At 39.0% G+C, this 27,732-nt stretch overlaps 1 protein-coding gene across 1 annotated transcript in view; it reads right to left on the bottom strand.

Moving 5' to 3' along the window:
* The window catches only part of PPM1E (protein phosphatase, Mg2+/Mn2+ dependent 1E), a 215,437-nt gene continuing 187,705 nt past the window's right edge, over window positions 1–27,732 (bottom strand). The window contains 5 exon segments of the mRNA XM_020991860.2: window positions 1–5,472; window positions 11,320–11,413; window positions 11,698–11,841; window positions 14,726–14,914; window positions 27,129–27,328. Of these exon segments, the coding sequence (XP_020847519.1) occupies window positions 4,415–5,472; window positions 11,320–11,413; window positions 11,698–11,841; window positions 14,726–14,914; window positions 27,129–27,328 (1,685 nt within the window). The 3' untranslated portion in view covers window positions 1–4,414.

Raw genomic sequence — 27,732 nt, 5'->3', positions numbered from 1 at the left:
TTATTTTAAATTGCTGTGTTTTATTAAGATACTGGCAAAATTTCAACATAGTCCTTACTGAATGAACAGCTTTAATAAATAAAATATGAATGACTTAATACATGATTACAACTGAACTCACAAGTGAGCTGTAGAGCAAGTTTGCAAATTGAAAAGTTAAACTTCTTAAGAAAATCATTTGCTTCAACTGATTCACTCCACAGAGAATTCATTGCAGAGAAATGTCATGAACAAGAGAATACAGCATGTCTGTCACCAAAGAGCACCCAGTGTAAGAGTTGACAGTAACACATCTGTGGATATCTAACACAAAACGTCAAAAGTTTTATTATGAGGATTTCTTTTTCAAGGACGACAGCTGTGTCAGCCAGGGTTCCCTATCCTGTGTCATATCTTCTAATTAGTAAGTAAGGTAAATAGTCTTACAAATGGAAGCTAAATGTGGCTATAGGAAAACATGGAAATAGTGCCTGGTCCCTTTTAAGCTAACGTCTCCTTTTCCCTGGATTATCAGTCGCATTGCTGGGCAGCTCTAGGATTGTGTTGTTTTGCTACTAGCTCTGAAAAAGAATGTTAACTTTTACACAAGTCAAAGAACAAAAGATGCGTGTTTATCCTTCCAATGGGTTGTAGGTTATAGGCACACAAGGGGAGAAAACTATTTTCTTCCTGGTGCAGTTAGGATCCAAAGAAGGATTTCCCTAAATTATAGGTACAAACAAAGCTGTAGTATCCCCTTTCTTGGTCTTTCCTAGGTGAGTGTTGAATGAATGAACAAATTGGGTTAAAGACAACTGGTAATTTCGATCAGTCTTCCTCATGGAGCTTCAGCAAACCTTTGCTGGGGGAGGAAGTATGTGAACCACAGCAGTCATCTCTGTTAACACTGAACTTCTCTGCATCATGTTTATCTCACTGACACACAGCGTTCCAACAATGGAGTGGAGCTTATGAAAATGCAGTGTTGACAATACACCACTATAAATGTGGTCAAAGTTAAACTCAGCTTTGACATTGTCCTTGGAAAAGGTCTGTTGCATTTCAGGATACCCTGGCTAATTGAATCAGTATTGATCAATGGCAGTTAATAACTTGTTTTGTTTCATTACTTTCAAGGACAATGGATGGCACTTCTAGGTAAAGAAAAGATATTTACACGTGTGAGTTTCCACTCACCTTTTTAGTGCAAATCTAAATGGGAATAACAGCACCAGGGTTTGGGGCTGTAATGTTACCGAACTTCAGATATTCCTCAAAACTGCGCGTTTAAAATTCAAAACAAAGGAAACCATTAAATTGGGGATTGAATCCCTTTGAAACTCACAGTGAAGAGCTTATAAGGAGTTTTCAGTAACTTCAGGCTAGGGACCTGGAGTCTATTTCCCAAACAAACATAGTTTTTATTTAAAAAAAAAACCTCGACTTTTTAAAACTACCTCATATTCTTTATAAAGCCTGTTTGGCCAGTAAACTGAAACTGATGCAAACTATGTTAAATTGCAAAAGGGATGCTGCAGCTCTTTAAGGATTGGTTGTACAAATTTCACCACCACCAAAATTACATGATGAGTAAAAATACAAAACACATAATTCACAGACTAAACTTCAGTATTAACAGTTAATAAATATATTCTATAGATACTTTTATATCTGTCTAGTATTTTTACACTGTCACCAAATACACCATCATCAACTACGTGATACAAAAACGTTTAGATACCATTAGAGGGGTTCTTATTGCTTACGTCAGCAAGCAGCAAATAAGGGCACAGGGTGTGAACTGAAGAGAACTACTTTCTATCACCAGTGGCATGAAGATAAAACACTGCATCTCACAAAGCACTGCTTTTTTGTCTAGTGTAGAATCAAGAGCAGCATAAATCAGACCAATAACCACTACTTTAATATGTATTATAGAATTTTAAAGGACTTACCTTACAAATGGTTCCTAACTACTCTATAAATATGCATGTGGTGAAAATATGAACACTTGCTATTTCTTACAATATTGGTTTATACCTTGATCACACTGGAACTACTGTTCATTTAATTTCTAAAGGGTTAGTTATATGAGAAATGTTTACTTAGACCTAGAAAACCAGACCCTTAGCAGATGTGAGTACTCATGCCAGTGCCAAGTCGATCTTTCTGCACACCAGGAAGAAGTGCTGTCATGTGTTCCTCCCTCTCTTCCCCCATCCCCCCCGCCACCTTCATCTCAACCAAATAAGCTTAACCTAGTTACTCTGATCAAAGGTGGACTTTTCTTTTTAGTACACTTAATTAAAGGGATTAGAATATTAAATTTAGAGACCTTCAGACTACCTACTTCAAGCTTATTGTCCAGTTTGAGAAGAGAATAGAAAGGGTAGAGAAAATCCCACTGCTGCCTCTGGTTTCTTGTTTCCTCAAACAATTTGATTTGAAACACTAAGTATACCTAATAGGATATTAACAATGACATCCAAGGCTTCAAAACTCAACAGATAGGTTTTCTGCTGTCTTAACACGTGAACTTGTACCCTGAAGAATGACTAAATGACTCCTGTGCTGCATTCAGACCTATTTACTCATTGTTTTCCAACCCTATTATCTTTCATAGATCTTATAAGAAGGAATAAATCCAAAATCAATAGGATACAAGCCATATGTCTACTTAAGAATTCAAATATTTAGAAAATAAAATCTGTACATTTAATGACATGCTCATGTTAATCCACTCATAGCTTCACTGGTATGGTTAAAATGCTAGAGTCAACATTTTCTGTATTATCTGTGGTATATATTTAAATTTGTACCTTCCATTATATGCTCAGGAAATATAACTGTAAACTAATTTTAATATGCAAACACATAGGGCAAAATTTGCAAATACCACCAGTTCAATAGCCCACAGAGGTGATTCCTAGAATTCCTACAACTTGGTTACCACTATTAATTATTCTGTTGATTAGTGATTAATCATCAAGAGCTAATTCTACATAACACTGAACGATGGGTTTTTAGATATGAATGCCTATACCTTCGTTGAGTAAACATAATTTCTATATTTGACTTATTACTATTTCCTTTAATTATCTGGAGGTTATTATGCCAACTTGTAAATATATAAACCCACTAATAACTAGGGCCTTAGGAAAAAAAAAACTTGAACCATTTTGAGATTGATGTTAACAGAAAGAAATTTCCATTCCTCTCTCTGCATAGTAGCAGTTTTCACTGAAGTTGTAGCCATGCAGTTCCTGTCTAATCATTTTTCCTCATCAGTGCTTGGCATCAGGCTCATTTTAAGCTATTTTCAGTGTGTCACCAGTTAGCTAGAGAATGTTCCTAATGCTTCAGCTTCTTGGGTGTGTGTGTGGGGTACGTGTTTTTTCATCCTCGTAACACTTTTATAGGAACAAATACCTTTGCTGTCTGTAAACTGAAACATTTGAACAAGTAGCATAAATTATTAGATTGGAGTAACATGATATTTTGAATTTTTAAGCTTGCCTGTTAATTCAGTACTAACTGGCAAATTTTTACCTTGATAACATCTTGAAAAAACGGATTCCTTTTGACTCCTGAGATGAAGGTCCAATGAGAAAGGAGTTCATTAACATCATAGATTAAAATCAGTTGACAAAGTAATCATAAAACCTCCAAAAAAAAAAGCACCAAAAAAGATTCTGAAGAAGCCCCACAGGAAAAAGATTTTTTTAAACTATGAAAGAGTTTTCACGTTCAGCTTTTATGCCTGACTATACTTCAATCTTTGTCTGAGAAGGGGAGACCTGACACTAGACTCCCACTTCCTGTGTGCCCCATTAAAATCCATATGGCTTTTAATCTTTTACCTACAAAGTGGATATTTTCCTAGAGTTCTTTCCCTGGGAAGCTATTAATAAAAAAAAAAGACCCAGAAATGAACCCAGGCTTTGGGGAACATTTTCTGCGCTAAATTTGACAATTCTAAACTAGGTTCTCTTCATATATATTTTAAAAAATATATATGTGTGTGTCTATCTATTTGTATCTATCTGTATAGACAGATATATACACACAGACACACACATATATATTCCTTCACAGACATTTCAGCCAGATCAAAACAGTTTTCCTGACTGCATCTAATCAAATGAACCAACTAAGCCCGCTTCCCACTAGTGACACAAGGAGGTGTGTGTGTTAGAGGTGTGGGTGCACACATGGATCCATAGTTCAGGGAGTAGAATCACTAGTATTTTTAAGATTGAAACACTTTAAAATTTCCTAGAGATTATTTACACACAAGAATTGAGCCTTTCATAAAGTCATAACATACTTCATGTTTCTGAAATGCCCATCTTGTTTTCTATACTGATGATACTGTTTTATTAGGAGGGGGGATGTGTGGGAGGGGAGGTATCTAACCTACTTTAAAGAAGAGTTGTTATATTTTACTGCTCCAGGGAATGTCTGCATATGGTATACAATGACTGTTTCTAAGCATCCCCATCAGAATCTCACTGTACTTTTTGCAAGCATTTTGTCTCCATGGCAGAGAACTTCTTACCAACCTCTTATTTCTATTCCCACTTCGAATAATTGAAGACAGGCTAGTTGTGCCTGCTTTGTGGGAAGGCTCATGAGCAAAGAGAAACATATGAAAGTTTGGTTTGAGCCTGAATCCATGCCGTCTCTTTGCATAATAGTGGCGTAAATGAGAGAAATTAGAAACTCTCTTTCCCAGGGGTTCATTTTCCAACCCAGAAAAGACTGGAGACAAGCTCTCCATTCTATATATATGCTGCCCTGTTGAACCCGAATTAAGATAAGCAGGGTATTCTCCAGCATCATGCTGTTCATGCACTGAAGACCAGACCGATTCTTTCTCCATTATTATATCATTAACAAGATCTGCTTTCTTTGGTACTGTAAAACCAAACATTTCAACTGGTGACCAAAATTTGGCACTCTGAGGTTTGCTTGCTTCTATTTTTGTGAGATCTAGGTAGCCTGCATCTTCAAGCACATTGATTTGGGACCCTGTGCTCAAGCTAGTTCTATCAGTGAATGAATCCACTCGCCCGTCATAGCCTAGATCTGCCGGTGCTGAGCACTGGTGCTGAGGCCAGGGGCGTTTGCTTTCTCCATGATTTTCCTTATCATCCCCGCCATCTTCTTGACCTCCTTGAAAAGAGTTCTCTGTCCAGTCTGATTCCTCACTAACATTTATAGCTTTGTTCATATCCCTTAGGAATACCACAATGACAGTGATATTGTCACTTGACCCAGCATCACGAGCTGATGCTACCAATTTGTGGGCAACCATGCTGCTATCTCCATTATTTTCCTTTAGGTGGTCAGCCACAACCTTCACTGCCTCATCGGGGTTCACGGTATCATAGAAGCCATCACAAGCTAAAATGAGGTAGTCTTCAGACCCATCCAAAACAGTGGAGGCAGAGTCTGCATCCCCACAGATATATGGCTTATGCTCAGCATCTCCTGTGGGAATTAAAAAGCAGATATGGAGGAGTAAGGTTTTATTTTAGCCTGATGTAGCAACAGAGTTACTTGGGCCACACTAAATGACTCTATAGTAATATGATAATATAGACTTACAGAAATTTATAAAATACCTTCAAAAGTATTTTATTACATTGATCTATAAAACATGCTTATAACCACCTATGTACCACAATACCCAGACCATCCTGGAGGCATGCTTCTTTTTGGCTTAGACTTTCAGCCCTAGACCATTACCTCCATAGGTAGGTAATGACATTTGGGCTGGTTTTCTGTTGTACAGATAGACAGCTAAGAGTTATTGAATTTTAGAACTAGAAGGGACTTCAGTCCAATTACCTAATTTTATAGGTGGGGAAACTGACCCAGAGAGTTTAAGGTACTTACTTAATTGCCTAAATGATTGGTCTGACCGTGTCAGCCTTCCCTACCTCCCCATCCCCAATTCTAGTGGTTCCCTATTACTTCCAGGATCAATGTCAAGTTCTTTGTTTGGCATTTAAAACTTAACAACTTGACCTCTTACTACCTTTTTCCTAATTTTTACACTCCTCTACATACTCTATAATCCAGCTGTACTGGCTAACTTGTTCTGTCTTGTAGCCAAAGTGTCATCTCTTATCTCCCCTCCCCTTAAGCAATCCCTTTACACTGGGCCGTTTTCCATGCCTGGAATGATTTCTCTCCTAATCTCCATCTCTTAGAATTCTTGACTTCCATCAAGATTTAGCTGATATGCCAGCTTCTATATCCCATTTGCCCTAGCTGCTAATGCCTTCCCCCATGTGTCTTATATGCATAGCTAGCTCCCTTTTAGTGGGAATAAATGAATCCCCTGAAGTGAATCCCTTGCAAAGTTTGCATGTATTTGAATTTGGCCTATTTAAAATTATAATTATGTATAATATGGTAATTGGTTCCAGCCCAATGGAAATATTCAGTGTGAATTTCACACTGATTGGGACTTAATTGTCCCTATTTATATGTTATCTCCCCCATTAGAATGTACCTTTCACATAAATAAGTGCTTAATAAATACTCATAGAATGAATGACTTTACAAGTTGGTGGTAGAGTTGGAATTAGAACCTAGGTCTCACAGTCCCAAAGGAAAGCTCTTTCCACATAGTTTTGAAGACTTGAAAGTACTATAAGATAGAGGAAGGCAAAACGTCCCTCTCTCATAAGAGCCTTAATATCAGTGATAAGCCATATCATGACCTCCATTCATCTAATTTTATAGAACCTAAGAGGTATGCTATATGTAGGAATCCCTTCAGTCATCTATCCCTGCCATCTCATCTTCATTTAAACATTTCCAATGGCAAGGAAATCATCCTATTGCACTGTTGGACAGCTTAAGTTCCTGATTATACCAAAGCAAAATCTGCTTCCCCATAATTTCCACCCATTACTCATCGTTCTTCCTTCTGAAGCCACATAGAACAAGTCTGTACCCTAATCCATAAGTTAGCCATTGATTTGAATCCAGCTGTTCGTGCTCCTAGGTTTTTTCCCCCTAAAGTTAGAGGTGAGTTATTTCTGCTGTCCTCATATGGCAAGGTTTCAAAACCCGTGATGATTCTGGCCACCTAGACATTCTCTAGTTTGTGACAGTCCATGAAATATTTTTAACTATCATTCCCCTTTGGCCAATCATTTTACGACCTGATCTCAAGGCTTTCACCACCCTTGTCACTCTCCAAGTTTTGATGGTTGTTCCTACAATTTGTGGTCCAGAATTTAACATTATGCAGTCACAGTAACACTGGACAATATTACGCCCTTGATTCAGGACGGTGCCTCTTACTGCAACCTGAGATCACATTACCTTTTTTGATTTCCACATTGCATTAGTGACTCACTTTAAGCTTGCAATCCACTGAAACCTCCAGGTATTTATTACATAAACTTTTAACTACCTGTGCCTTCTCTATCTTCTATTTTTGGAGTGGATTTTTTTTTCCTTAAAGCACAGCACACAGAACAACACAATACTCCCAGTGGGCACTCTATCTTCTTATCAGGGCAGAAGAAAACATGACTGTTGCTTCCCTATCCCTAGACACTATATAACTATTACTGAGGCCTAAAATTCAAATAACATTTTCAGCAGTCACATTACACTGCTTTTACACTTCACACACTTGACACTCATAATAAACTTGCAGCCTAGCAAAACCCCTGACTTTTTTCACATGAATCACCGTTAAGCTGCCTTCCCTATCTTTTTGCACTTGTTTCCTTTAATACAAGTTACAAGACTTTATTTCTATCTCTATTAAAATTCATCTTGTTGGATCAGACCCATTGTTCTATCCTATCACGATATTTTGTGGATTTGAAACCTGTCATCTGTTGTATTAGCTAGCGTACCCATCTTTGAGTCATTAATAAATATAATAATGCTCTTCTGTCTACGTAGAAGTCATTGGTTTGCTGCTTTTCCATGATTAATGTGGTTGTTCCTCAAGGCTTGTCCTACTGTAACTCCCTCAGACAGCTTATTGATCCATTCATGGTCTTACTCACCATGTGTGATGACCGTCACGTCCACAACTGCCAAGTTTGTTCCCAGCCCTGATTTCTCATACCTTTGATGGTTTCACGACTGTGTATTTGCAAGAAACATGTCTGCTTGGCTATTTTAACACTTAAAATTCATAACATTCCAGCATAATGTGCTTTATATGTCAAAGATGACCAATAAATATTTGTTGAATGACTAGAGTCCTCATGCATACTATGAAAGTAGAAAAAACCTTTAGTCTAACCCCATGGTTTCACTATACCATGATATCGTGTAATAAAAATCAAGGTCATTTAGATCACTACCATACACATTCTTACTCCCCTAAACCCCTCTGAATTCTTTACTATTATTTTCACTACTAGTCATACCCTCACACCCTCAACTGTTGGATACTTAAGACATTTAGGTCATCTTTACCTTGAAGCCACTGCCACATCCTATTTCTTCTGTCCTAATATTTCTCAAAATCAGCCTTTTGTATTCATTCCTACAAGCCTGACCAGATCCCCTCACTGTGGCACAGTGGATTAATACTGGGCCTGGAGTCAGGAAGACTTGAGTTCAAATCTGGCCTCATGACACTTACTAGCTGTGTGATCCTGAGCAAGTCATTTAATGTTTGTTTGCCTCATTTTCTTCATGGAGATAATCACAGTCTCTACCTTGCAGTGCTGTTGTGAGGATTTACTATGTTGGCATGTAGTAAATGCTATGTACCTGTTAGCTGTTATAGTTATTATTGTTAATATCTGGCCTCTCCTTCCAATTAGTACGACTACATCAAGCAGCTGGAATCCTTTTCCTCAGTGACCTAAAGACATTACTTCATTTTTCAGAATGCTATAGTAGCTCTCAGCTGTCTCTTTTTTTACTCTCATTAAAACTCCCAGTCATGGACCTTCCCTTCAATGGCCTCTATGCATCTCTTCTGAAATTCATCAGCTCCTACCATACCTGACTGTATTATTATCATCATTATCATTTGCTGAATTCCAGCTCTAAAAATACATGTGATCTGACTCATACTGTTCCCAAATTCTCATTTTAGTGCTTCAGTTAAAGGGTTACTGCAACTGTTACTTTAGAATGAAGCATAAAAAATATCTGTGCCCGGCAAACACTGCCAAGAGTCTGGCTTTTCACCTGCTCTTGTGTGGGGTGTGTCAAATTCATGACATTTCGCCCCCAAACTTGGTAGGAGGGCATGAATCCATCTCATGATAGAAGCAGCATTAACCTTTTATCTTTGAACTACCCCCTTCATCTACCATGGAAACTCAACATGTCTGAAGAGCTCATAAGGAGGAAACAATTGAAAAGGATTTCATTTCTGAAGATGCAAATTACGTTTATGTTGAAGTAGAAAACATTTTTCTCCAATCTAGAAAAACCCTAGTAATCATGTATCATTCGTTTAAGACCAAGGAGAGATATGTTCCTAGTTTCCTTCTTGACTTTACTCCTTTCCATTTCCTTTTTGGTAGGCTATTTGGCTCATTAACAAGTATCAAAGATTCCCATGCTTCTAATGTATCTGAAGATGATTCACAGGACTTCTGATACTTCTGGAATCAAATAGATTTGATGCAGAATATATTCTAGAAAAGAGATTTTTTTTTTCCCTCTGGGCTGTTTATTCTAGAATCCTTTACTAACTGTAGTTAGAAAGAAATGCATTTCCTCTCTCTTACTTGCTACTCCCCACATTTGGGCCCTTCAACAGCTTGTTACCACCTCTACCAAAGAGTAGGCGAGAGGAGGTGAAGCTCAGAGAATCCTTTTAGCTCCTGTTAACTGCCTTGGAAAGGGAGAAGGTTAAAATTAATGAGTGAAATTAGATTGGGGGATTATATATAAATTTCATTTATCCTATCCCTGTGCCCAGTTCCTAGAGAGGCTGGCATTTGTCGCTACACCCTTGAAAGTGAGTACAAATCACATATACTCAGCTGAAAGAAAATCAAGACAAGTAGGATTCTTTTTAAAATAAAAATTGCGAAATCATCTTACAGATAAAAAAATAGATACTAGAGAATATTGTAGGCTATTGTCAGAGTCATTGTTGTGACATGGATAAGCAAGAGTTTGGCCACACAGTATTAGCCAACTTTACTACAGTGTGAAGCCTGAAATTATGGGCTTAGTGCCCGAAGTGAGTGCATGTGGTTTCCACGACTACATACAACCTGGTTCTCCCATTTCGCAGCTTTTCATTATGCCAGCAAACTCAGCTGCTTCTTCCACGGACCATATGATTTAGGGTGAGACAGTTCCATTTAACTTACCTTTGTTCCCCCAAGAGGCTCAGATAGGTCAGTGTAGTAGGACACCAAAAGATTTCATAATAACTAGCCCCAAGGTTATCTAGCAAATTGTCATAATAAATAAAGAAAGAATTTTCCATCTAAAAACACAAAGTGTTTTCTGATGGTTCCCTCTTGTTTCCATTTTTATTAAACCTATTCATGATCTAGTGGGGACTTCAGATAGCACACTGACCTCAAAGAGCAAGTGCTGCTGTTGGTCAGGTTTACCTGCCGGTTCCAAAGTCATTTTAGAGAGCTAGAAAACTCTCACATTTGACCCTTCATGAACTGTGCCTGTATGTTTCAGTTCTGGTCCTAAAGCTCCTCAAAAAACTTAGTATAATTAAGCTGGAATGCTACTGGGATTCTTTCTTGTTTCCCATATGCTAGATAATTTCTAATATACTTTTTAAAAAATTAAAATATTTTTGTTAAAATTTGTTTTCATTCACTGAGGGCAACAATTGCAGTCTCTTAGAATATGGTAGAAATAAGTAGGACATTTTTAAAACCAGGGGTTGCTTAGATGAACTGCCATAGGTGAGTCTACATGAGGTAAAAGATGTGGTGTCTAGCCCTATGCCATCATCCTGTGCGTCAGGGAAACCTGTGACTGTGCATCAGATAAGAGTAGAATGAGATGAAATAAAGGGGTAGCGTGATTTCAAGCAGCAGCTCTCCTTAATATGAGTCACAGGCTGCTTTCAATAAAGAAAAGAGCAGACCTGTAGGCCCTATGTGCTTAGGGTTTTTTTTTTTCATTTCGATAATGGAATTTAAACATAAGCCTCCACAGACAAAAGGATATGAATCAGTAATTAAAAGTAAGAGAGACATCCCTTAATTGCTGTATAAATGGTACCATGAGTTCTTTCATAATGGTAATTGTATTGTCTCCAGTTTCTCAGTGGTATTGTAGTGAATGTGTAGGGGGCAAGTGAGGATGGGGGCACTCTGGAGAGCCTTAATGAGTTAAATAATTTCTTACCAATAGCTCTTGAGACAGACAGACTTCCATTCACTCTCCAGGCCCCAAACCAGACCACACAGCCTCCAAGGGCCTCAATTCGTTGTTTCTCATCCTAAATCACAGTGTAGCACATAAGAGAAAAACAGAGAATGTAACATAAGCAGGCTCTGGGAGTGGTAAGAATTAGAAGGAGGGATGTCATTCAGTTGCCATGAGGCAGACACGACATATAGCCATTTCCTGGAAAGATTCTTTTCCTTTTTTCTTTTTCCAGGAACTTTATGGGGCTGGTTGCTGGGAAAATAATGATAATTATTATAATAAAACATAATAGCATGAATAGTTAGCTGGAGAACAGACCTTGGATTATAGCCAAAAGAAAGAGGCTCTGCTCACCTCTCTATCCGGTTTATGTGGCTTCATTAATTCTACGGCTTGGCCCTTCCTCACAAGCATGACCTGAGAGTCGCCCAGCCAGGCTACGTGGAGCATGTTGCCTCGGATAAATGTCACCACGCCTGTGGTCCCACAGCGTAAGCTCTGAAAATGGTGAATGCAAAGTCAGTATAAATGAAGATCCAGAGGCACTGAATTCTCATTGAAAGGTAACTCTACACTCCTAGCAAGTAAGGAATAGCTGAACTATTAATAATACTTTATATTTGTGCATCATACTTTTAAAAAACATTTTCACGTATATTATCTCATTTGGTCCTCCTAAGAACCCCTGTCCAATGTCATGCAACTAAAACCAGATCCAGAACAAGTTCTCTATCCATCAGGGCAGGGCTTTTCCCACTGTGTCATGTGTCTCACAGGCACTACTAAATCATTTGGTCAGGGAAAAGTCATAGCCTCAGGTCCCATCTTTTGTAAAACTACGATATATAGCGTTTCACTTGAGGGGGAAATGGAGTCAATGTTTTGATGCATCTAGATGGAATATGTGAAGGATTCATAAGGAGGAAACAATTGAAAAGGATTTCATTTCTGTATTTTTTGTATTCCGTAGAGCACATGGTTTATACTCTTAGCACAAACCACGTTCTGAGACATGCACAACTACAATGAAACTTATATAAAATGTTTTTTAGAGGCTTAGGTTTTGGTAATATTACATGCAGAGAAACTTTCCCTTTCAATTACTATTGCATTTGGAATTTGGAGCCCCAGGAGGAGAAGCAAGGTCTTCTGATTCCCAGGGCTCTTAAAGATGCTGATGCTATTAGCAGACTGACACAACAGATCCATTTGACTTAAGTGACCCACGTATCACCATTTTCTATCACTCTGAATTAGACCTAATGAACCACAGGTGGCTAAAGGCACATCTGTCTTCTCCCTTCCAATATCCCCTTCCCATTGCCCATCATCTACATGGGGAGAATTCCTTGTTTGTTATAAATCCTCGCCCACCAATAGAATGTCTTCCCACACAGAACATGCAGATAATTCAGCCCCGTTAGTACAAATTATAAAGACGTTTCACCGCATATGCTCTGGAGAGAACAGGAGGCTGGGCTGTTTCACAACAGGAATAGCTACTTTTTTCTCAGCAGTTAACAGCACATGGAAGCACAAGAGGGAACTTGCTGTGCAAGATCTAAGTTATTTAAGGTAGTAGCAAACTGTTGGGGAGACTGAGGCACACTGGAACTTCAGACAAAATAAGTAAGTGTGAATACAGTCAAGATTATTGTGTACTCTTGAAGAAATGGAAGGATATGGTGGAGAGAAAAGACCTCAAGGCATGCTTGGGGTTATCTCTAGATCATTTGTCAAGGTATCATGTTCCATGCTCAAAGCAGAGGGAGAATAACCATAAGAGGAAAAGCCAGGAGGCTGGGGTTTTCAGGAGGTTTAGGGGATTAGCAGCCAGCGCAAAGTATAGTATTCAATCAATAAAACCTTTCATATTTAATCTAGGGTTTGTTTAATTCATCTTTTAATTTTATTTCCCATTCCCATATGCCTAATTCTTGGGACATAGTAGGCAACAAATCCTTGTTGAATTGAATTGAACTGAGTTTAATTGTAAAAGTCTAGTGACTACTATCACTGGATTTGCATTTAACCTAGGCAGACCTTAGGATCATCAGAAGAAAAGGAAACACATGCTCATCTTCTGTGGGACCCTAAGGTTCACTAGGGCATGGATCATCAAGAATTCTGGACCACATTCTGAGCTTTCCTACTGGTTTGCTTATGTGAGTTTTCCAAACTGAAATGGGTAAAATGTTCATGCACACCCCACACCCAGCCCATTCCATGAAAGAGTTAATGTTTCAGTTATGAGAGAATCATTTTCTCTCTGTGCAATCCATTTCTTTAAGAAAAAAAATTATTTATTTTTCAGTTCATTCCTGGTTAAGACTTCCAGCATTCAGTATTATAGTTCATTATGTACCCATGGCTCAGAATGATTAATTAGGTTGAAGTTCCCACTGTTCATCCTAATATCTCATTTCTGTTGTTCAGAGTCAGTAAACATTCAGGTCAGTAAATGTTTAAATAGTGGAAATCATTACAATATAGAGAACAACCTCAAACTTTTTTTATTCTGGCAAGAGGAAATTTGGTTCTTAAGTCATTTGAGACTAATAATCAGTGAGATCAGACTAATATGGTGAGTAATCCCAATAGATTACAGTAAACTGTAATCCCAGTTCTTCTCCAAGGCTCTTAACATAGGAAACTAAAGCGGTCTTTCCCACTTACAGTTTGCTGACTTAATGACCATATCCAAACTTGGTAGCAACAGAAAGGGAAAGAAATGATTATGGTATGACTGATAGACGTTGGCGATTAAGAAAGTAAAAATTTACCTGACAAATCTAGTGGTAAGAAATTGCTAGAAAACTGTAGCCCAAGAACTTCTATACGCTACACCTAAAATGACCCTGAAATTAGGACTGCGTTCATGAACCACTAACTCACTTGGCATGTTCTGTAAATGGAATATGGTGAGTGAGAACTACAATGGAATTCAGGGTGTTGCCTTAGGAGCAGAATCCAGATGAGAATGCCCAGGTGTGTAAATACCAAGATTGGGAGTGGGAGGGGAGGCAGTGCTAAAGAAAGCAGAATCTGAATCTAATTAGCCTTTTAGCCACAGACTAAATCAAGAGTGGGGAACCTGCAGCCTCAAGGCCACCCGTGGCCCACTAGGTCCTCAAGTGCAGCCCTGACTGAATCCAAACTTCACAGAACAAATCCCCTTAATAAAAGGATTTGTTCTGTGAAACTCCGACTCAGTGGAAAGGTCACAGCCAAGGCCCTAGAAGGTCACATGCAGCCTGGAGGCGCCAGGTTCCCCCCCCCGGACTAAATGAGTAGACCAGGCTAGTGTTTTTTTAGTTCGTGTTTCAGGAAAAAAACGATTCTTCTTTGGGCCCACAACTGCCCATATGAAGAAGTTACAAACCTCCCTGGCTGCTTTCTGCACAAAACGCTCGTCGGTCACCCGGAAGGCCCGGCAGAGCGCCTCCGCGGGGTCATGGGGGAACATTTCCTGGCGTACTAAGTTCACATGGAGGTGGACAGAGGCATAAATGGCAGCGTCTACCCCACCATGCCCATCGAACACGGCAAAGTAAGCTTGTTCTTCTTGATCCTGTTAAAGGAAACAGAGCACACAGGTGATTGCTCGATTACGCTGAAATCTGATAAACTACCGTCCTTAAAGCTCCCATTATCCATTTTCCTCCTCTTCCTCTTCCTTCACTTCCCTGCTCCCCCCCCCCTCCGCCAAGTTAGTTGCCTCCCCAACAAGAGGAACCGTTTCCCTTTTCCTAGCAACTGCCGAAAGTACCTGCCATATCAGGGCATTTGTGTTTCCGTCCCAGCACGTTGGAATACACATGCCCAATTAGCTCAGGCAGAACTGCCCCCTTCTCTGGAAGTTTGCACCATGGAAACCACCCACACACATTTGCTTCAAACCTTCCTCATGCAGCCAAAGCAAAAAAATACAAATAAACAGCACAAAAAGGCAAGAAGTAAATGCCTTTATGGATTGAGGACGTTAAAATAACATTGAAAATAAAAACCTATATAGAATGTAAACCATTGGCATAACATATATGTGGATATGTATATGATATCGACACACTTCATGATACCAGAATTCTCACCATATGAGGCCCAAATTCTTTAAATCAGCTTGCCATCTAACCCCTTTGGTCACAATTCATGCCAGATGGAGTTCACTCTGTCCTTGCTTTGTCTTGACATTGTAGAAAAGACAAGGATGTTCAACCACCAAATGCTGGTTCTCGGCCCATCCCAGAAGTTTGTTTTTTAATCATGGCACTGAGGTTAAGAGGCCAGCCTTGGAATCAGGAAAAGCTGGGTTCAAACCCTGCTTCCAAGACATACTAGCTGTGTGATACTGGCAAGGCACTTAACCTCTGCCCTAGGCTAACTCTACAGATTATAGAGGAATTACTGCCCTGTAGTCATACTGGGAGGTCCCCACACTGATGATCACAGGTCTAGACCAAAAATCAATTCTCATCTGGAGAAGAGGTTAATGTTTCTTTGGACTACTGGTTCCCAGGCTTCCTTGGTGAGACACTGTGATTTCAGCGGGCAAATCTTTTTATTCCTGGGGCTTCGGAGAGCTGGAGCTTAGTGCCATCCCAGCCACTCATTTGTTGTATAACCAAGCTGCTTGACTTTTTCCATGCCTTCATTTCTTCCATCTGTTAAAAAGGGATGAGTGATATGAAACTTGTAGAGATGTTGAGAGGATCCATTAAAATAATAGTTTGGGAAGGGCCCTGAGAAATGGAATGTCTTCCTTATCCTTACCTTTTTTAATATAGACCAACCTCTTTTTACAACTTTACTCCCTGAAGAGAGATCCAAAATGGATCCAAAAAGGAATTTAGACAAATTTATGAATGATAGGAACTCAGACCTTATAGCGGGCATCATACCTCCTTCTGCATAGAACATTCCTGGAGGCCTCTGTTAGCAAAAGGATATAAAACAGAATGGACTGAGGATGGTTTTAATACAGTAGGAGAGTTCCTATGTCCATATGATTGTAGACAGAGAAGGCAGCAGGATCAAATTAAGATGTATTTTTAATAGATTCTTAAGATTTTTAAGATAAGGGCAGCTAGGTGGTAAAGTGGATAGAGCACTGCCTTGGAGTCAGGAGGACCTGAATTCAAATTTGACCTCAAATTCTTACTAGCTGTGTGACCCTGGGCCAGTCACTTAACCTGATTGCCTCAAAAAAATTTTTTTTTAAAGATAAATGTCTTTTTAAAATGCTTGATGGCAAGGAAGAGGGAATCAGTTAAGACACTGGAGGTGCTAAGGAGAAAAATAATACTTAAGGAAGCAAGACTTGGAAGTGTGGAGGTACAATCCAGAGGAAAAGAGTATGGATATCTTTGAAGAGGAGAGAAAACAGCACTGCCAGACCGATCTTTCTAAAACAGCTTGCATCATGTCATTCACCCTACTCAGGAATTACCTATTATTGTCTAAGGCTTACCAAGGCCGGTGAGAGTAGGGAAGGAATGAAAAAGCAGATATTCTGTGAAAAGTCTTTGAAGTTTGAACCCAGTCCTTACAAACACGGAGTTTCAGGCCTGGACTGCAGGTTACATCTATAATATTCTAGACCAAATCATTTAGAACCTAATTCTGGGCTCTTAATTGATATCTGTAAATGGCTTGTGTTTAGGAGGTTCATAAACAGATTCTCATATAGATTTACCCTGCTATTATAATTATAGTAGATCTTTTAAACTGAGTATCTCAAAGCATTCTGCAAAATGAGGTGAAATCCAGGGGATTTGAGGAGGCAGCATGATACAATGCAAAGAATGCCAAATCTGGAGTTAGGGAACCCAGGGATATAACTAGCAATTCTGGCACCCAGTACTGGCAACGTGGAATTTGATCAGCTTTTTTAGAGACAAATTCATCTTGAGGTTGAGGATTGAGGATGCCACCTCATGGGACTTGATCTATCCAAGGTCAATGCAGTGACAGGGGAGACATATATTGAACACAGGTCCTCAGATTCCAAATCCTGTGCTCTTTCCAGCTTTGTTCAGTCATTTCACTTGTGTCTGACTCTTTGTGACCCCATTTGGGGTTTTCTTGGCAAAGATACTGGAGTGGTTTGCCATTTCCTTCTCCAGCTCATTTTACATATCAGGAAACTGAGGCAAACAGGGTTAAGTGACTTGCCCAGGGTCACCCAAGTGATTTGTTTGAGGCCAGATTTGAGCTCAGGAAGATGAGTCTTCCTGACTCCAGGCCTGGCACTCTGTCCACTGAGCCACCTAGTTGCCCAATTATTGTTGTTGTTGTTGTTGTTGAAGGTCCTTCATTTTCGAAGACCAAAGACACCACAATGTTAGAGTCAGGGTACAGTGTGTTTGTCTGTGGCTGATTGGTCCAATATGATTTGGAAGGCACTACCACAGATGAGGCACAAGTGCTCTGTTAGAACATTTAGAGTAGAAGTGGCTCTGTATTGCAATCAGAGCACACTTAAAACAACAACATAGAGTTATAGATAGACTTGGAAGTTATCTTAGTATATCTCTTTTCTTTTCTTTAGATTATAAACTCCTTGAGAGTGGATCTGTGTGATGGGAAATTTCTATCCCAGTATCCTTGCACTGACTTACCAACCTGGCAGATAGCAAGCAGGAACAGGGTGAAATTTTGAAACAATGACCCAGGGCTGATGGTGAATCAAGAAATAAAATCAAAAGTGGCAACTGCTTCAGCAAACAGCACCAGGAGCCTTGAGTCAAAGAGCAGTCCCAATCTGTATGTGCCATGGTAGCAATTATTGTCACACATGGGTCTTCTGAGCCGTATATGCATGGAGCTGAGTCACCTCAGAAAACAATCAATATAGCCACAATCTTGTGCATACATGGCTGGACCGTACCAAACATCTGCTGATATAACTTTGGACATACACACAAGTAGTCAACCTTGACAGCCGTCTAAATATGTGAAATATTGTGATTTATAATGTTTTAAAGTGATGTTCAGATGCAAATTTGAGAAAAGAAGAGTGGTGAGGAACAAGTAAAAGAAAAAAACCTACTTCTGTATTAGTTTGTTATGTTTTAACAGTAAGAACTAGGAGACACTAACAGGAAAATGTTTATTAAGCTGACATGGATAATGAAGACCCAGTTTATCAATTACATCTCTTTCAAGTGCAGGCCCAGCTACTCTCTCTTTCTTAGGGGTTTCTCTCTCTCTTTATATGTATATATACATATACATATATATATGTGTGTGTGTGTGTGTATTTTAAAATCATATTTTATTTTTCCCCTATTACATATAAAGACAACTTTAAACATTTATTTTAAAAAAATTTTGATTTCCAAATTTTCTCCCTTCCTTCTTTTCTTTCTCCTTCTCTGAGACAGCAAGCAGTTTGATATAGGTTATACGTGTGCAATCATGCAAAACATATTTCCATGTCATACTGTTAAAGAAGACACTGACCAAAAGCACAAAAATGCACAAAAAAATGAAAAATAGCATGCTTCGATCTGCATTGAGACTCCATCAGTTCTTTCTCCGCAGGTGGATAGCATTTTTAATCATGAATCCTTTGGAATTGTCGCCAAGGTATATTTTTTTTAAATCACAGTGGAGTCAGAAATAACTCAGCTAAGAGAGCAGCATGGTGCTTTCTCAAAGTCAATCTCATGCAAAAAGGGTTAGCAGGGTAACCAAGACAAACTTGTCAGATTTCCATAGGGCTTAAAGTTGATATGTAGAATGTATCATTTTGATAGTCTATGTGACTCTTTGAACCAAAGCCAGAATTGACAGAAAGTTGTAAGGAAGCATATCCACACAAGAAAGATAGAACCTGTAATCAGCAAAATCACAGACTGAGCAGAAAAAAGGGAAAAAAGCCCTGCGAGACTACAAATACAAAAATGACAGAGGAAAATGATAATTGTTGGACAGACTGGAGGACAGAAACATGACAATTATTGGTGGAAATATGAATTGCTCCGACTATTCCGAATAGCAATTTGGAATGATATCCAAAAGTTACTAAACTGTGCAGACCCTTTGATTCAGTGATACCATCACAGGCTTAGACACCCAAAGGTGTCAAAAATGGGGAAAGGGATCATATGTACAACAATATTTACAGCAGCACTTTTTGTTGAAGAAAAAAACTGGAAACATAGTGGTTGTCCATTAAGTAGGGAATGAATAAATTACAGTATGTGGATATAATGGAATGTTGTGGTGAGAAATTATAACAGGTAGATTCAGAGAAACTTGAGAAGATGTATATGAACTGATAGAGAATAAAGTGAGCAGAATTAGAACAATTTATACAATGACAATACTTTTCCAAAGGAAAATAATGCTGAAAGACAAAAGAACTTTGATCAATGCAAGGACCAGTCTTGACTTCAGAAGACTAATGAGGAATCATGCTTCTCACTTTTTGGCAGAGAAGTGGTGGGTGCATAAAGCGATATATAGAGGGTCTCATTTTAAGCTTAAAACAGCTCTTAGATTTTTGGGATGTCCTATATTTTTAGACACAGCCAATGTATCTATTTGTTTTGCTTGATTACAATGTGTTACAAAAGAGGACCTTTATTTACAGGAGGAGAATTGGGGCAGGGGAATGGGTGGTTAGTAATAGTGATGCAAAAAAGGAAGAAAAAGAATACAAATGAAATTTCCAATATTATATATATATATATATATATATATATATATATATGGGGAAAAAAGGAAGTTCAGAAGATAAGAAGGACAATTATGGTACTATTCTTGTTAAATTTAGTAATCACTTTAACCAAGTTGCTGACTTTCTTTTCATAATTTTCTTGCCTTATTCTCATTTCTTTTTCCCAATTTTTCCTCTCTCTTATTTCAGTTTTAAAATCCTTTTTGAACTCTTCCAGGAAATCTTTTTTGGGTACTGAGACCAATTCATATTTTTCTTTGAGGCTTTAGATGTAGCTATTTTGACATTGTTGTCTTCTTCTGAGTTTGTGTTTTGCTCTTCCCTGTCACCACAGTAACTTTCTATGGTCATTTTTTTTTTTGCTTGCTCATTTTCCCAGCCTATTTCTTGATTTGTAACTTTATATTACAGTTGGGCTCTATTCCCAGGAGGGAGGGGGCATTGTCCCAAACTTCAGATCTTTTTTGCTGCTGTTTTCAGAGCTAGTTTTGCAAGGATGTAAGTTTTGGGTGCTTCCAAGGTGGTATGATCTAAGGAGAGGTGCGGTCACTGCTCTCCTAGCCTGCGCTTTGGTCTTTTTTTAAAAAAAATTAATTCAATTTCTTTTTTAAAAATTTATTTATTTTTAGTTTTCAACATTCACTTCCACAAGATTTTGAGTTCCAAATTTTCTTCCCATCTCATCTCTCCCCCCACCCCAAGATGGCATGCATTCTGTATACCCCTTCCCCTAATCTGCCCTCCTTTCTATCTCTCCCCCCGCCTTCTCTTATCCCCTTCCTCTTCTATTTTCCTGTAGGGCAAGATAGATGTCTATACCCCATTTCCTGTATTTCTTATTTCCCAGTTGCATGTAAAAACAAATTATTTTTAACATGTGTTTTTAAAACTTTGGGTTACAAATTTTCTCCCTTCCTCCCTCCCTACCCACCCTCATTGAAAATGCAAGCAACTTGATACAGGTTATACATGTATAGTCATACAAAACACTTCCATAGTAGTCATGTTGTGGAAAACTAAGTATATTTCCCTTCATCCTATCCCACCCTCCATTTATTCTATTCTCTCTTTTGACCCTGTCCCTCCTCAGAAGTGTTTGCTTCTGATTATTCCCTCCCCCAATCTGCCTTCCCCTCTATCATCTCTCTGCTCTCTTGTCCCTTTCCCCCCTTATATTCCTGTAGGGTAAGATAGATTTCCATCCCCAATTTTGTATGTTATTCCCTCCTTAAGCCAAATCCTATGAAAATAAGATTCACTCATTCCCTCTCACCTTCCCTCATTTCCCCTCCACTGTAAAAGACTTTTCTTATCTGTTTCATGTGAGATAATTTACCTCTCCCTTTCTCCTTCTCCCAGTATAATCCTCTCACCCCTTAATTTTATTTTCCAGATATCACCCCTTCATTCAACTCACCCTGTGCCCTCTATCTATCTATCTACATATACACACATATAATTTTTCCCCTCCCACCACCCTAATATTGACAAAGGACTCATGAGTTACAAATATCATCTTTCCATGCAGGAATGTAAACAGTTCAACCTTATTAAGTCTCTTATGATTTCTCTTTCTTGTTTACCTCTTCATGTTTCACTTGAGTCTTGTATCTGAAAGTCAAATTTTCTATTCAGCTCTGGTCTTTTCATCAAGAATGCTTGAAAGTCCCCTATTTCACTGAATGACCATTTTTCCCTCTGAAGGATTATACTCAGTTTTGCTGGGTAGGTGATTCTTGGTTGTAATCCTATCTCCTTTGCCCTCTGGAATATTATATTCCATGCCCTCTGGTCCCTTAATGTAGAAGCTGCTAAATCTTGTTATCCTGATTGTGTTTCCACAATACTTGAATTGTTTCTTTCTGGCTGCTTGCAATATTTTCTCCTTGACCTGGGAACTCTGGAATTTGGCTACAATATTCCTAGGAGTTTTCCTTTGGGGATCTCTTTCAGGAGGTGATCGTGGATTCTTTCAATTTCTATTTTGCCCTCTGGTTCTAAAATATCAGGGCAGTTTTCCTTGATAATTTCTTGAAAGATGATGTCTAGGCTCTTTTTTTGATCATGGCTTTCAGATAGTCCAATAATTTTTAAATTCTCTCTCCTGGATCTATTTTCCAGGTCAGTTGTTTTTCCAATGAGATATTTCACATTGTTTTTTCATTTTTTCATTCTTTTGGATTTGTTTTACAGTGTCTTGATTTCTCATAAAGTCACTGGCTTCCAAATGCTCCATTCTGATCTTTAAGGAAGTATTTTCTTCAGTAAGCTTTTGGACTTCCTTTTCCATTTGGCCAATTTTGCTTTTTAGGGCATTCTTCTCCTCATTGGCTTTTTGGACCTCTTTTGCCATTTGGGTTAGGCTATTTTTAAGGTGTTATTTTCTTCAGTATTTTTTTGGGTCTCCTTTAGCAAGCTGTTGACTTGTTTTTTCATGATTTTCTTGTATCACTCAGTTTTTCCTCTACTTCTCTTACTTTCTTCTCAAAATCCTTTTTGAGCTCTTCCATGGCCTGGGACCAATTCATATTTTTCTTGGAGGCTTTGGATGTAGGAGCTTTGACTTTGTTGTCTTTTTCTGGTTGTATGTTTTGATCTTCTTCGTCTACAAAGTAAGATTCTATAGTCTGACTCTTTTTGCACTGCTTGCTCATGATCCCAGCTAATTACTTGAGTTATAAACTCTTTGTTAAGGCAGGGGTCTGCTTTCCAGTGTGGAGGATGTACTGTCCCAAGCTTCAGGGTTTTGTGCAGCTGTTTTCAGAGATACTTCTAGGGTCCTGTAAATTTTCAGTTCTTCCAAGGTGCTATGATCAAGGGTGAGGTGTTTACTCCTTTTCTGGCCTGTGCTCTGGTCTATAAGTTACCACAAACATTCTTTTCTGTCTTGGAACTGTGAGGAGGATTCTCTCTCTACAGCTGCTACAAACTCCACCACTCCAGCGCTCCTCCTTGCCCCAGGACCACCACCCAGAACTGTGACTCAGATCCAAGCACAGGCAAAGCAAGAGAATCCTGCACCAGCAAAGAGATCCCTGCAATCCCCCTCTGATCAGCCACTCAATTCTCCCTCAGTCTGTGGGCCAGAAGCTCTGGAAGCAGCTGCCACTCTGGAGCTGTAGTTGGGGACTGTGGCTGCAATTGAGGTTCTCTCTCTCTGCAGTCACAGACTTTTCCCACTGACCTTCTAAGTTGTCTTTGGCATTTGTGGGTTGAGAGGTCTGGAAACCCCCACAACTGTCCATGATTCAGTCCTCTGAAGCCTGCTCGAGGTTCGCTGTGGCTGGTGTACCCCCACTGAACTGTACACCTCTCCCTGCCCAGAGTGATATACCTTTCTGATCAACCATACAGGTTGTCTTCAGATGTAAATTTGTTTCACTCTGTCTTTTTGTGGGTTCTGCGGCTTTAGAATTTGTTTAGAGCCATTTTTTACAGGTATTTGGAGGGATTTGGGGGAGAGCTCAAGCAAGTCACTGCTTTTACTCTGCCATCTTGTCTCCCTACTTTGGTCTTTAAACAGAAAAGGACCTTGTTCCCTGTAGCCACAAGTACTAGCACTCCTCTTGGCCCTGGAACTGTGAATCAGAACTGCATATAGACGATGCAACAGGGTCCTGAACCCAATACCAGCAAAGGGTCCCCTGTAATCTCTTTATGATGAGTTGTCTGACTCCCTTACTGTCTGTGGGCTGAAAACTCCCAAAGCTGCTGCTGCTGCTGATGCAGCTGCCTTCAAGGTGTGCTGTACATTCCACACCCTAGTGTGAAGACCTTTGCTGCTGACCTCTTAAGTTGTCTGGGGCTGAAAAATCGTTTCATCCCTATATTTTGTTAGCTCTGCCTCTCCAGAATTCAATTTGAGGTGTTATTTTAAAGTTGTTTGGAGGAGAATTTGGGAGAATTCAGGTGAATCTCTGCCTCTACTCTGCCATCTTGGCTCTGTCCCTAAACTGAACATACATTTAAAGAAGTTCACAATGTGAATATTCAATTTCAGCCTTCTGTTCTTTGTATACTGAATTGTTCATGCTTAATAGATGAGACGAAAAATCATTCCTGAATCACTTAGTCAAAAGACGTGAACAAACAGGTCACAAAAGGATGGCAAACTTAACAATCACATGAAAGAGGGCTCCCCAGTCACTAATAATAAGAGAATGCAAATCAAAACAACTCTGAGGTTTAAGCTCATACCCAACAAATTGACAAAGACAACAGAAGAAGAGAATAGTCAATGTTGGAGGGATTGTGAAAAGACAGGCATACTGATTCACTGTTGGTTTGGCTCTGAATCAATAGGACCCTTTTGGAAAGCAATCTGGAATTACACAAAGAAAATGACTGACAGATCCCTACCCTTTCACCCAGAGATTCCACTGGTGAGCATATACCAAGTAAGTCAATGACAGGTCCCACAGCCACCAAAATATTTTATAGCAGCATTTTTTTTTAACAGCAAAGAATTGGAAACAAAATAGAAGCCCTGTGATTGGGGAATGACTAACAGAATGACTAACAAAGACAAATTGTGGTACATGGATGTAATGGAATATTATTATGCTACAAGAAATGATGCAGAAACAGAATGGCACAGGAGACAGGGAGCTGGTTTTGCAGTCAGGAATACTTGCTTTTACATCCTGCTTCTGACATACGTGTGTATGTGTGTGTGTATGTGTGTGTGTACACACACACATACATATGTACATACATAGATAAACATACATGTGTATATACACATACTTATGTATACACACATATACACACACACTCTGGTGTGATTCCAGGCAAGCCCTTTAATACTCCATGCCCCATGCAACTATTTTTCTTTGAAACAACTAAGGTTAAGTGACTTGCCCGGGGCCACATGGCTAGTAAGTGTTTGAGACCAGATTTGAACTCAGGTCCTCCTGACTCCAGGGCAGTGCTCTATCCACTGTGTCACCTAGCTGTACTACAACTCTTTAAGATTATAAATTGATATGTTGAAAGTATGTATGAATCTGCTTTGGTAAAAAGGTATAATGCCTTATCCCAGAGCTCCCTACTTCAATGAAATGCAGGTGCATTCTTTGAGAAAAAAAAGGAAATTATTAATATTATGAATATTAATATTAATATTATGAATATTGATATTAATATGAAACACAAAATTTATATGAAGTTATACACACACCATCTTTGGCATGAAATTTTTCCCGATCCCACCAACTGATAGTATTCTCCATTCCCAAACTGCCTTGCATTTAACTCTTCTCTGTACGTGTATTTAGTAACCATAGATTTATGTTGTATGTATATTTTACATGTACTTGTTGTCTTTCCCATTAGAATGCAAGCTCACTGCAAGTAGGGATCTTCTCATTCTTTGTATTTATGTTCCCAGAGCCTAATACAGTGCTGGCACATAGTAGGTGCTTAAAATATACTTATGGATTGATTAAACTTATGCAAAGTCAAGTAAGCAGAACCAGGAAAGCAATGTACTCTGTTACTGCAGAAATGTAAATTAAAAGAATAAAAACAAAACAATCAAAACTGAATGTTTAAAAAGATAATGACCAAGCTTGGCTGCAAAGATAGCATCTAAGAGGGCCCCTCCCCCTCTATATCTTTGCAGAAATAGGGGACCATGGGGGTGGAACACTGCATCTATGTCAAACTTTTCTGATATGTTGGCTGGTTTTGTTTAGCTGTCCCCATCCCCGGCCTTTATATTCTTTGTTATAGGGAAAGAGAGATCAAGAGGGAGAGGAGTGGGATACATCAGCAAATGCAGGCAATGCAAAAAACAAGATATCAATAAAAAGTATTTTTTAAATATGTTCATGTTAAGTTCACAATTTTAAAAAAGAAAGATAAAGCCCACAACCACCATTTGGTTGTTCTGTGCACTTAGGATGCATCCACCTGCTCATCATTTACAATTCTTAGCTTCCTTCAAATCAACTGTTCAAATTAGATAGTATTTATAATGCCCTTAGCACAGTGCCTCACATGTAGTAGGTGCTTAATAATGGTTATTTCCTTCCTCTTTTTTCCTTCCTTTTTTCTCTCCTTCCCTCTCTTTTCCTTCCTTCCTTCTTTCCTTCTCTGTCTCTTTTCTTCTATCCTTCCCTCCTTCTTTTTCTCCTCCCTTCCTCTCCCCCTCTCCTTCCTTCTTTCCTTCCTTTCTTATTTTAAATGCAATGTCCTATGAGAAGCTTTTTCTGATTCCTCCTAGTTGCTAGAATTCTCTCCCTCCTCAAATGTTGTCATATTTGTGAGTAAATAATCTGCTGACAGGTTTCGTCTCCCTAGTAGAATGCAACTTCTGTTGGGGAGGGGAGAGAACTGTTTTTCATTTTGTCTTTTTTGTATCCCCACTGCCTTTGTGTACTCCTAAGTGTCTTTGTATTTGAGTGCACATAGTAGGCACTTAAATGCTTATTGAATGCCCTTCCCAGTGTTAGATGCTGCTCACAGGTTTTTTAATCCCAGGTAGCTCCCAGCTAAGAGAAGCTTCCATATGAACTTCAGCTGCATAGGTAAATGCTAAGTATCACCTATTAGCTCTGTTTGTTACTATTTAGCCTGGAGTCCATCTAGGTCAAACAAGAGGTGCCACTACTTAGGACCTACCCAAAGAGCTTCCTCTAAGCCAAAATCATCCACAGACAGGCATCTTTACATTTATTCCCACCACATTTTACATGAGAAACAAAAAGAATTTCAAGGGCATTTTTAGCAAACTGAAGCACAGGCCTGGGAAACTTCACCAACATCAGGTAGCAAGTCAATGAGACATTCAGAAATAGATTTCAGGCCTCTCTAGTCCTTTGGCTTGCTCCTCAAATAAAACCTATTCTCTCCTTTTGATAATAATATTTCCAAATGGATTTTTATAACACATATGTGAATTTACCCATAACAAAATCATCTGATTACATCATGGAGAAATGATTCTTCATATTTTAATGTAAGCAAACTTCTACCACTTGATGGTAAGGTCCATTACTAAGAATCTATGGTAACTCTCATTTTCAATAAAGGAGCTTAAGGTAGTAAGGCAAATCCTCTTCTCTTTATCCCACTGGCCCCTGGGATGTGCCCTTTTTACCTCCAGATTGAAGAGCATATTAAAATCAGGAATGCAGACGTGTTTGTCCTCCATTTTCCTGCGCATGTTTTTGATGGCATGGATTGATGTCTCATAATACAATTGGGGTCTCCTGCGGAGAGGGAAGTCCTTCACCCAACTGCAGCAAATCTCGTGTAGTTTGCTGAAGACAGAACGTGCCAATTTCACTGTCTCAATCTCTGTGGAAGAAATACAGAAACCCCCAAATGAAAGGATTTAGAGGACTGTTTCTGCCTGGCTTGCTAAAGACAGAAGTAGTTCATCTTTGTCAAATTCATGAATAGAAGAGATTCACCCTTCCCAAGACAACTACTTTGCATTCAGAAGCACAATGTTATGCTATCACTGCTTGTCTCTGTTATTAACGTCAGACCAATGGACAAGGGCCAGTCCGGAAGGCTGATTTCATCCCATCTCTGAAACTAGATCCCTACTGGGTTCCAGTGGCATAAGTGCCCTTCCAGACATAAAAGACCCCAAAGAAGAGTGGTTAATTAACTAACTGGTACTTCACAGGGCATTGTTAAATGGCATTAACTTAAAATCTGTAGCTGCAGGTTACTAAAAAACAGTTTACCTCATT

The sequence above is a fragment of the Phascolarctos cinereus genome, unplaced genomic scaffold, assembly GCF_003287225.1.
Source record: "Phascolarctos cinereus isolate Bilbo 61053 unplaced genomic scaffold, phaCin_HiC Scaffold_5;HRSCAF=322, whole genome shotgun sequence".
In the NCBI taxonomy this organism is placed as follows: Eukaryota; Metazoa; Chordata; class Mammalia; order Diprotodontia; family Phascolarctidae; genus Phascolarctos; species Phascolarctos cinereus.
Note: the sequence above shows the minus strand (reverse complement) of the source record. Positions and strands in the feature narration are given on the sequence as shown.